Raw genomic sequence first — 11,390 nt, 5'->3', positions numbered from 1 at the left:
ATGTATAAAAATATATCTTGTTTCAGAAAACAAATAAAAAATGTCTCTTATATCAGCGCACTGATGTATGCGCGAGGTAACACAATCTAAAGAACACTTGTACACACACTTATTCTTTAGTAAGTTCAGTTGAGACATAGATAACAGCACGTTGAACTATGTCTGCTCTGGGAGTCACTGGTTCAATTCTCGGTTTTTTCTTTCTTTCTTTTTTAATATATTCCCTTTAACAACATTTTTGATATCATAAAGAGAAAAAGTGGCCGGTGACACCAAGATTGTAAAGTCGTATGTCCGTGTCCTGTAGATTCATGCAAATCTCTGTTGATGATTATATCCGCCCTTTTTTACACTATTTACTTGCGGTTAATTATTTAACCTTGACAACTAGATAACCATAGATATACACACAGAAAAAAGGGGCCTGGTTAAGACGGCTTAAAATACAATGGTTGAACGAGACTGGAAATGACCTTTTAAGTCAAAGCGAAATTCCTGTTGTACAAAAAGTCATGAAAAAAAAAAATGTGTTTAACAATAAAGCACTTTAACACGGAATCCGGAATGAATTCTAACCACATGTTCATCTCTTGTTTAATTACAAAAAGCTTGTTTTTTATTTACTTTCTTCTTTCTTCTTTTTTACATCTTTTAAAAAAGAGAAAAAAAATGTCCTCCACCACTGCAGGGACACAACATACATTAAAAAAACCATGCAATTCTGTCAGTTGTTGTTCACCTTCTAGACTTTGGAAATCGATTCAACAAGTCATCAATCAGGACAAGCGTGAAGAATTCAAGACGTTATGTCAAGACAAGACAAAGATACCTCATCTTGTACGAGTCATCCTGTCTTCACGTCTATCCAATAATCCTTTACTTTACAGTAAATCAACCACAGTCATTGACTCTCGCTTAAATGAGAAATTTGGCAAGTTATCAGCCACAGATTTGAATGCTGTCGAAATCAGTTTATTACAGCATAAGCATGATACCTTTGCTTATTGGACTTTGCAGCTTTTGAAAAAACATGCTAAAGCTTCTGAATGTAAACAATTTGTCAATCACCAATTCGGAAAACAGGGCAATACGGCTTTGCATCTTGCTGCCTTCTGGGGCATGTCCAGGCTTGTACGACTCATGTTAGAATTAGGAGCCGACCCTTCTGTCCAAAACAATCGCCAACTCAGACCAATCGATTGTACGACGCATGCTGATGTGATTGCTTTACTTGAACCCAAGGCACCAGCACCCAAGCATTCTCTCTTGCTCAAGAAGGCCGTCCAGACCATTACCAATGACGCACAGTACTATGCTGATGATACAGCCAAAGTTGCGCCTCCTTCTCCAGATTATTTCATGAAACCCTCGCCTTCTCCTCTCTCTTTCTCTTCATCCTCATCTTCCTCATCTTCATCCTTTTCTTCACTCGATCAACACTGGACTCCTCCTGCATCACCTGTCTCTCATCTTGACAAGATACCCCCACTTCCACCTTCTCCTGCTCCTGTCTTGACGCCCATCAAGAAAAAGAAGAACGAAATCAATGAAACTCTGATGGTTCAAGAACATGAAGATGAAGAGGATGAAGTGGCTATTGAAGTTCCCCTTGAACGTCCTGGATGTTTACCTCGTCATGATCTTCCAAAGGAAACTGTGTTACAGAAACAAAAGAAACTTCGGCAAGTGCAATTTGACCCTCAGGTCATTGTGATGGATAGTTGTGTCCGTGGTGACCATGAAGAATTAACAGAATGGATCGATCAATTGGACGTTCAGACCATCAAGGATATCCAAAATCGGTCTTTGCTACATATTGCACTTATGCATGGAAATGAGCATTTGGTAGATTTTCTAGTGGATAAAGTGGATATTAATCAAGCAGATCAAGATGGTAAGTAAAAGAAGTATATTAAAGTGGCAAGATATTCATCATATTTCTTAGGATGGACCTGTCTTCATTATGCTGCAGCTCTTGGTCTATGGAAGTCACTAGAAAGACTCTTATCTCATCCTCAATCTAATATTCATGCACGGACCTATCACGGGTTAAAAATTGAAGATTGTCCAAACTCGGATTTTGGACGAAGAAAGTGTAAAAGTAAGTACCTATTTTTATTTTTCTCATGTCATATTTATTTATATTTCATTAGTTATTATGGATAAAGTCCAACGTCGATTTGCCAAACAGCATTAAATGTGTATATAACGAAGAAAAAAAAACAAAACAAAAACAAACAAAAATTCAATCATATTCCCCCCTCTCTCTCTCTTTTCTTACCCCCCCTCCCTCTCACTTTCTAGTCTCTCTCTACCAATTCCTTTCTTTCTTGTTTATATTTATACATACATTTTATATATATATATTTATATATACACACACAAAATTATATATACAGTCGACTAATGTACATTGATGTACTTTTATATACATACACTTATACCCCTATCCTATCCTTTCCCTCCCTCTCCCTTCTTAATCACACACACACCCTCTCTCTTTTCTTATTTTATGACAAAAAGTTATTTATGTGATTTATGAAACTCCAATGGTACTTTCCTTTTTTGAGAATAAACATTACCATATGAAACTTAACTCCTTGTTTTTGTTTCCACACAGACAGTGTCACGGGAATTGGCCTTTTATTATTTCGTGTTTCAAATGAAAAAGTGTGTGTACATCCTACTAGACTCGTGAACTGGCATCTCGTAGAGTTTGAAATGATTCAATTCTTGTTTTATCTCTTGTGCAATCACAGGGGTCAGTCGTGTACAAATAGCCTCAGGGTCTGATGTGCGATCATAATCTTGCCTAGAGTAAGTTTCGTACACGGTCACATATTGATTGAACTGAATTGCCAACCCCATCGATTCAATGTGCGATTTTCTCTTCTTTAGATTCGATATTTGTGTTTTCCGTCGTAAGGTAACGCTTGACCATCGAGTACTCTTGTTTGGTTTTTTCAGTATACTTTTTGTCATCATGGACTGTTTTGGATGTGCCATACTCGTCTTGTTACGAAAGGAACAGATGGGTAAACCACAGATGGAAAGACGATGTGAAGCTGTTGCAGATGTATTCTGGCTCATCCTATCGTCATCGTCATTATCATCATCATCGTTGTCAGCCATTGTTAAGCTTTTAGTTGATTGACCTGCTACTGTAGTTGATGTACATCCTGAATCACTTGACAGAGATGCATCATGACTTATGACAGGCAGTGGCTGATGTTTCTTCTGTTTCAATCCTAATGCACGCTTTAGTGCAGATTTCACTTTATATAGTCTCTTCTTTTCATGCAGGCTCGTCAGACTACTATGAAGCATGCATTGAGGATCCAGGTAGGATTGGATGACCGCATGATGATCTACTTTATCTTCATTTTCCCAAATACATGGCTGCGTCATTGCATTCAGGTCGTTCCTGTGATTATTCTAATAAACATAAGTAGCATGACTTTGAAAGCAATGATGTATAGCTTACATGGTCAATAGATAAGCTCTGTACTTCATGAATGATCTGATTCATGTCATGCTCATTCATAGTCATATACGCAGCAAGATGTAAACGAATGGAAAGGGTTTAAAGGGAAAAGAAAAAGAAGTGTGATTCTGATACCAGCTAAAAATAAACCTGTAATGCTTAACTTCAGTATATATATATAAAAAGCTCCTTAATAAGTTTGAAGGAATGAATCTTTATATGCGTTATATAAATTAAAAAATGACCTATAAATTACTTTTACATCAAAAGAATGTCCTCAAGGGGGTTTGCCCCACAGATACACACGCGATGCTCTCTCTTTTTTTTTTGTATAGCATGAATTTTTAATTTTTAATTTTTTCTTTCTTTCTCTCTTCAATGCCACCTAAACCCATCACAAAGACACCAAAAGGTATTAGTCAAGCCTTTTTGTATATTGATCTAACATTCCATCCATAAAGTGTCTAAGAAACGAAAGCTTGAAGATCCTTCTCAGCCTAAACTAGATTATTTCTATCAAAAGAATGACCCAATGCAGATTGACTCTTCATTGTCAAAATCACCTTCAGCAAGTGATAAGCCTCCAACTCTTGGAAGTATTCGACAGCAGCTGATTGTACCAAAAGTGACAATTGTGAACTTTAGTCGTAAAGTAGAAAAAATAGAGAGATAATAATATATTGCTAAATAAGAAAAAAAAAAGCCTCTAGACATTCTGAATTGCCACCTACATTCATTGCTGATGCTTGGAAGCTTCAAAAGGATCTGATCCTTGCTATTTTTTCTAATTCTACAGCTCACATGAATTATGCAGCCGCAGCTAGAGTAAAGTTGTATTATATTTTACAAACAAAACGCTCTCTAATGCATCGGTAGCTCTGTGAAAACTTGTGTCGATATGGAAAAGCAGAGGAGCTTTATGAAAGATTAAAGTCTGAGATCGAAGTTCATGTGAAGCATATACAAGCATCTTTATCAGTTCAGGATGATGCATTATTGGAAAAGTTAAACACACAATGGGAGTCTCTCTGTCATCACCTGAGTATCATTCGAAACGTATTTATGGAATTGGATAGATATTATGTACTGTCAACTACAAAATATGCATCGATTCTGTAAGTCGTATTTTATCTTTGATATTATTTATTCATCTCTCCCTTCTTTTTCTTTGCTAGACAATTGGGTATAGATGTCTTTCGTGAAACCGTAATGAGTTCAATCGAGTTCCGTAGAGCAGTCATACTGCAGACATTGAAATTAATTGAGCAGGATAGAGATGGCATTGATGTGAACAAGCAACTGATCAAGGATATCTTGCATATGCTACAGGAATTGAAGTTCTACAAGAGTGACTTTGAGTCTATCTTCTTGGAACACACGGTCGCTTATTATAAGCAAGAGTCAAATAGGCTCTTGAACACTCTCTCCGTTTGGGATTATATTCATCATGCGTATAAGCGTCAACAAGAAGAAACAGAAACGCGTATTAGCCATTATTTAAATATTCAAACAAAGCAGCCCTTGCTTAACGCAGTAACGGATCAACTTGTCTATCAAAACGTAAATGTCATACTCAATCGTGGATTTGAAGAAATGATGAATAAGAAAATGTACGATACCTTATCTACACTTTACGCTCTCCTGTTAAACAACTCAAATATGTCCTTACTGAGGGCTTCTTTTGGAGAATACGTCAAGGTAAAATAATGTTATCTTTCCTCATAAATGCTAACAACAACTCAAAGAACTATGGAGTTGCTTTGATCAAGGACCCTAAAAAAGATGCATCGATGGTAGCCTCTTTACTAGACTTCAAAAAGGAGTTGGATCAAATATTACAAAATTGCTTTCAGAATGATACCACATTTACTAATGCTCTGAAAGAAGGCTTTGAATACTTTATCAATACACGACAGAATAAACCAGCAGAGATGATCGCCAAGTATTTAGATACTCGCTTAAAGGCGCCTGCTAAAGTAAGGATTCAACAACATCATTTATATACTTATCATCCTCTTTTCATAGAAACAAGCTCGAACATCGGATGACGATGTCATGACAACGATTGATTATGTCCTCACACTCTTCCGTTTTGTTCAAGGTAATCCACTCTAGAAATAAGAAAAGAACGATACTCATGATTTATACAGGCAAAGACGCATTCGAGGCCTATTACAAGAGACACTTGGCAAAACGACTGCTGTTGGAGCGTAGTCTGTCGATGGAGGCTGAGTGTCAAGTAGTTGAAAAGCTAAAGAGTCAATGTGGCCATGAGTTTACAAAGAATTTTGAAACCATGTTGAAAGATATTCATGTATCTTATGATTTAGTTCAAGACTTTAAAGAAAAGTCGCAATATCCAATTCATGTAAAAGTAATCACTCAAGCTGTCTGGCCATCGTATTCAGCTACATCACTCACACTGTCCCCTGAGGTAAGATAAAGCGATTGGATTTAGGACATGGCTGACTTCTTTTGCTGTTAGATGATCAAGTGTCAGGAAGCATACCATCAGTTTTATGCCTCTCGTTTCAAAGGCAGAAAACTCATATGGCAAAACTCACTTTCCTCGTGCGTCTTGACAGCTCATTTCCCAAAGGAGACCAAAGAGCTCTCCATGAGTCTTCCTCAGGCAGCCGTCTTGTTACTATTCAATCGACTGGATAAGCCAACGTGGACAGTGAATGAAATAAAAGAAGCGACATCATTAGAAGACAGTGAATTGAGTCGAACCTTACTTTCACTTTCTACGGGATCTTATGCTGTCTTGATCAAGGTAGAAGGAGGTTCCGGACCATTGACAGGTACAGACACATTCCAATTCAATGCCGCCTTTGAGGCAGCAGGTGTTCGACTCAAGATTCCAGCTATTCAACAAGAACAGACAGTGGAAGAGAAAAGGGAGGTAGAATCAAAGGTGTTGGTCAACAGACAACATCAGTTAGAGGCTGCTATTGTAAGAATCATGAAGGCAAATAAGACCCTGTCACAAGAGGATTTATTGAACCAAGTGTTCCAGCAAGTGAGGTTTCCTGTGAATGTAAGTTTATACATGTATATTTATATGCGTATTAATACATTTATATATATATATATATATATATATATATATAAAGGTGACCGATTTCAAGAGAAGAGTGGAATCATTGATTGAACGAGACTATCTCATGCGTGATCCTTCAGATAACTCAATGTTTGTTTATCAAAGTTAAAATAAATTGGTTGTCAGCCAATATAGTCCTCCTTTTTTTTATAAATATAATAAAGCGAATGAGTGGACAGAAACTTACAGTGACATGTAATCATTCTTATTTTATTTTTAAGTGTGTTTACATTAGTTTTATTTAGATTGTGATGAATATGGTGTTTGGCCACTTGTCGCAGATGACCTTTCTGCAAGACTTCCACTTCGCAATTTGAAATGGCAGCCTTCCAGTCAACGAGCCGAATGCTTAATTTCTACATTAGAAGTTGACCTCAAACGATTCACACCTGATCCTTCACCTCTTCCTTTACCTTCTACAACACAGACAGTCTATTTGAACTTATATTTTGTTACCTGTGAGGTATACTTGCAAAGGAAAACACTGTTGTGTGTATTGTTACTGAAATTTTTTTTTAGGATAACGAAGTATACAAGACGCGCATACGAAAGAATATCAGGAGTTGGCTTGATCTAGTTCAGTCCAAAAAGATCCAGGAATGGCTTATTGTGTATGTAGCAGAGGCAGATACAAAGAGATCCAACAATTATTTGGGCCTCAAGTCTTCCATCTTTGATAAAATCCGTACAGACTTTAATCCTCCAAAACAAGATAGGTAAATCGAGCTCTAGAGCGTATTATAAGAAGGATTTAGTATAACTTTTTTCTCTCCTTTTGCCATTAGATGTGTGTTTATCAGAAAAAAAGACCCAGAGGGACCTCAGTCAGGATTATGGACAGCATTTATAGAAAAGATGAAGGAGTGTATTTTGTCTAGTTTCGATATGCAAGTATTACAGATTCAAGAGGATACAAGACGCTTAGACATGCAAAGACATATGCCAGGATGGAATTATTGTACATTTTTTATTCTAAAGGAAGGGCTAGCGCAAGCATTTGAGATCATGACACTGTATGAGGACGCGCTTATTCAATATGATGAGTTAGAAGCATCTTTTTTCCAAGTGCTCAAAGGTAAGTTTATATCCATAAAAAAAGGGGGCATGAATACTGAACTTTTTTGTCCCAGACAAGGCACTTGCTTGGTTTGGTCATTTTGGTGGTACAGACCCAGGGGATGACAGTGGCAATGTATTGGATTTTAAAAGAAAGAACTATAGAGACATGATCAACAAGAATATGATATCAGTGTTTGATTTCAGATGTTATCTGTTTGCAAGGCAATGTCGTATGCTACTCAAGATGCATAAAGTGATTGAAGTAACAGCACGAGCTCAATTGTTCATCACAAACTTTATCTTATCCATACGGGAAAATGAAAGCAATTTACCCGATAACTTTGTCGAATCTTGGGTCTTTTCGGCTTGCATGAATGTCGTCAATGAGTGTGAGGCATTGTCTGCTCAGGTCATCGCTCAACACCCTGAGTTGGCTGTATCTTACAATGCTGTGAAGGCTGATTTGCTGTTGACTGCGAGAAGACAGGTAAACATAAAGGCAGGATATATGGCATTATATTAAAACCTTTTTTTTTTTGTTCTAGCTTGACAAAATCGGTATTCGATGCAAACATCTTCCTATGACTGATCCTTTTTCCATCTATATCAATCATACTCTGGATGCACAACAAGAGAATGATAATGAAAAACCTGCGCGAGGTATCACCAACACGAAATTGATGGAGGCTATGCAGTCAGTAGAGGCATTTGACAAGACTTATATGGTATTTTATTATTATTAAATACTATGTTCTTATAGCTCACTTTATTTCAAAAAAGGGTCTTAGCACAAGAGCCATCAAAAGTTATGATGCCAGTTTTAGATCAAGAGCCGCCCTGAATGTACACGGGGATATAGCCGCTCTAAAATAGTAAGACAGGAAAAAAAAAAAAAGAAACAGTCGACTAAGTTTGGTATAGTATTCGTGGCAAGTACGAAGAAGCAGTGAGAATTTATGAATCAATGATTTGGAGATATGGGGAACAGGAATGGGGTTCCATAGAAAATAGCCTATTGATCAAATGTGCTGATTCTCAGAGACGACTTGGAAAGACTAATCAGTATGTAGAGTCTCTCTTGGCTCTACTGAGAAATGCAATCTTCCTTTCGGCAGAAGAGTCTTCCTTTTATACGGATGAACTCATTAACCATGTAGGAACACTGGATAAAGAGATCAAACGACCCTTTTCTCCCATCTTTTCTGTTCATGTCACGCGTATTATTGATGACCCAAACATAGTCGAGACCTCAAGTGTGGAAGTTTGTATCGATAATCACTTACCAAAGGTATGCATAGTATGAATACTAGCATCACACGCGTAATAACAAAAACTGGGGGTTGTTTAGAAAATAGGTTACGATACTATCTCTTTGCGTCTAGTGGGAAATGATCCAGAACAGATATCCTATACAATACATAACAAAGACTTACTTCCTGGCAAGAACATCTTTTTACTAACAAGCGACGTATGTGTTGAGGGGATGTTATCATTACTGCATTCTAATTTCTTTTTTCCTTTTTGGAACAGACCTCAGTTTCTGGAAACTATGTTGTAGAAACGTGCGAGATGAAGCTAGGCAAATTGATATTTAGTCACAACTTCCTTCACGCTGGACAAAAGAAAAGAATAGTCAGATTAAACCATGACATTAAGCAACTTTATGCTACTGCATCCCAGCCAAATGAAAGTAAGATAGTATTATAATCATTGAAAGCGATCAACTTACCACTTGTCTAGTTTGCTTGGGTGAAAGACAAAAGGTTTCTGTAAAGATCACTAGCCGTGAAGTAAAGACAACTCGTGGTCTGTTACTGTTAGAGTCACAGACAGAAGGAGTTCAAATAGTGAATATGCCAAAAGTGACGAGCGTCCTTCACTCGGATGGTATATAACCTCCTTGTTATGATACTGTTGTACTTACTATTTTTTACTTTTAGGCAACGTAAAGGAAATGCAATTGGATGTACTCGAAACAGGAGAAATCGTGTTGATTGATTTAGAGCCAAATCAGCTACTAGAGATATTTATAGTATATGACGGGCCATATACCGAGTTTGATTATAGAGTAAAGAAAAAAACAAAAGAAAAAGAGATATACACAAGTATTATTTAGACTAATTTCTTTATTAAAAGGTAAAGACAACAATTACTTATGAGATAAATGGGATGCTACGAAAATTCATATCATCTGATTTCATCAGAGTAACAGTGCCATTATTGGTTACTGAATCAACCATATTTAGAGAGACATGGTAAGAAGAAGAAAACAAGGGCGTTTAAGTGATCATCTAATACCCTTTTGTAAGTGTATTCTTAAAGGTTGAACTTTCTTGTAATGGTGAGTTACCTGTTCGTATATTTGGTTCACATGCAAAACCATCAACCTATTACTTGGTGGAAGGTGAATCAAAGTTATCCAGCTGTGATATGGTACGTTGAGGCGTGTTATTAGTATTTTAAACTAATATTTACTTTAGACACTGTTCCCGAGACAAACAGTAACATTTATATACAAGCTTGTCAAAAGATCAACCGATGGAAAAGATTCTGGTAAGTACAATCATTTCTCTAATTGAAAATAATAAAGATACCAAGATGTGTAATATTTGTAGAGATCGATAATCAAGTAAACTCCAAGATTCATTTCACTGTGAAATTTCTCTCATTGAAAGATGGTAAGACGAATACGTGGCCATGTTGATACTTTGTAGGCTTAGCTATTGTTTAGAGGTTGAATCTAGCTTGAGAAATATGCTCCAACAAAAGTTAAAACAACATACACTAGATCAGCATTTACCCTATGTTTTTGAAAAAACCAAGGAAGAATTTTTGAAATCTGTTGATTATGTGGGCTATGGACTGACAGATGTTGTACAATTGAATGATTTTGATGCGGAATTATGCGAATCATTTTTGTTGCACAGAGATTTGAAAACAAAAGTAGAACTTTTAGACTTGATTGAGGAGTTCTTTGAGGTAAATTATAATAATCAAAGAGAATCCATTTCTTATTCTTGAATTAGGAAAATGTAGCAGTTACAGCTCAAACGATTAAACAACACTCGACTAGTTTAAATTTACATTCAATCACCTTTCCTTTAGAAGTACCAAAAACCAAGGTATACAGTTGTGTCTACAATAGAAACTTTATATATATATATATATATATATTCTAATTATGTTAGATATTGCATACTGCTGAGCTGATATTACCACCAAAGAAAGATTTACTCGTAACAGAGGCATATCCTTGTATATTACGCATTAAACAGTCAACTTACTGGAATACATCAGCTACAGATGAAGAGGCACATAAGGATGAATTCTGCTACGATATTGATGTGGACTATGAAAACTGGTTATTGTCTGGAAAGAGACGATTACGCTTTGTATCTAAACCAGGAGAAGTCAATGAATTCTCTATAAGTCTGGTTCCTCTTAGGACAGGTAATTTACTCTTACCTTCTGTCCGTGTATCTGCTGTATCACCAGAAATATTTGCATCGACAGTTTATTTGAACAGTGCTCAACAAATCTTGGTAAAACCAAAGTCAAGAACTGCCACATTTTTTGTAGAGCAGCAACAACGATTTATTCAGCCGAGCAGTCAAGGATCATTCAGTACAGTTTTTTAAACTTTATACAGTGTTAACATTCGATCATATATAAAAGAAGAATTACTAAAACAGGAAATCCTTTATGCATATAATTGTTGATTGGCCAATATGAGTCATTTCCATT

General features: G+C 36.5%; 3 protein-coding genes across 3 annotated transcripts; 2 read left to right on the top strand and 1 right to left on the bottom strand.

Annotated features, from left to right (window-relative positions):
* Nucleotides 1-601: 601 nt before the first annotated feature.
* On the top strand, nt 602-2,127 carry RHIMIDRAFT_70556 (uncharacterized protein). Its single transcript, XM_023615583.1, has one exon. The coding sequence runs from the start codon at nt 670-672 to the stop codon at nt 1,900-1,902; it is 1,233 nt and encodes a 410-aa protein (XP_023462528.1). The 5' UTR covers nt 602-669; the 3' UTR covers nt 1,903-2,127.
* A 531-nt stretch (nt 2,128-2,658) lies between these two features.
* Nucleotides 2,659-3,550, bottom strand: RHIMIDRAFT_247510 (uncharacterized protein; the record flags this gene model as incomplete). Its single annotated transcript, XM_023610416.1, has 2 exons — nt 2,659-3,435; nt 3,485-3,550. The coding sequence occupies 2 exons, from the start codon at nt 3,548-3,550 to the stop codon at nt 2,659-2,661; spliced, it is 843 nt and encodes a 280-aa protein (XP_023462527.1).
* A 312-nt stretch (nt 3,551-3,862) lies between these two features.
* On the top strand, nt 3,863-11,284 carry RHIMIDRAFT_241326 (Cullin-domain-containing protein; the record flags this gene model as incomplete). Its single annotated transcript, XM_023609560.1, has 28 exons — nt 3,863-3,896; nt 3,946-4,131; nt 4,188-4,309; nt 4,361-4,599; nt 4,660-5,182; nt 5,230-5,460; nt 5,510-5,585; nt 5,635-5,918; nt 5,970-6,524; nt 6,601-6,691; nt 6,833-7,050; nt 7,107-7,303; nt 7,373-7,662; nt 7,718-8,133; nt 8,192-8,371; nt 8,427-8,518; nt 8,568-8,934; nt 8,995-9,114; nt 9,177-9,336; nt 9,387-9,533; nt 9,587-9,714; nt 9,783-9,901; nt 9,956-10,079; nt 10,127-10,199; nt 10,262-10,324; nt 10,378-10,625; nt 10,673-10,768; nt 10,835-11,284. The coding sequence occupies 28 exons, from the start codon at nt 3,863-3,865 to the stop codon at nt 11,282-11,284; spliced, it is 5,829 nt and encodes a 1,942-aa protein (XP_023462526.1).
* Between the last annotated feature and the right edge of the window lie 106 nt (nt 11,285-11,390).

Source organism: Rhizopus microsporus (genome assembly GCF_002708625.1).
Source record: "Rhizopus microsporus ATCC 52813 unplaced genomic scaffold scaffold_21, whole genome shotgun sequence".
Lineage (NCBI taxonomy): Eukaryota > Fungi > Mucoromycota > Mucoromycetes > Mucorales > Rhizopodaceae > Rhizopus > Rhizopus microsporus.
This window is presented reverse-complemented; position numbering and strand designations above follow the sequence as displayed.

Excerpts from the sequence above, each read along its gene's own strand:
- RHIMIDRAFT_70556 (XM_023615583.1), top strand. The coding sequence starts at position 670 with ATGTCCTCCACCACTGCAGGGACACAACATACATTAAAAAAACCATGC.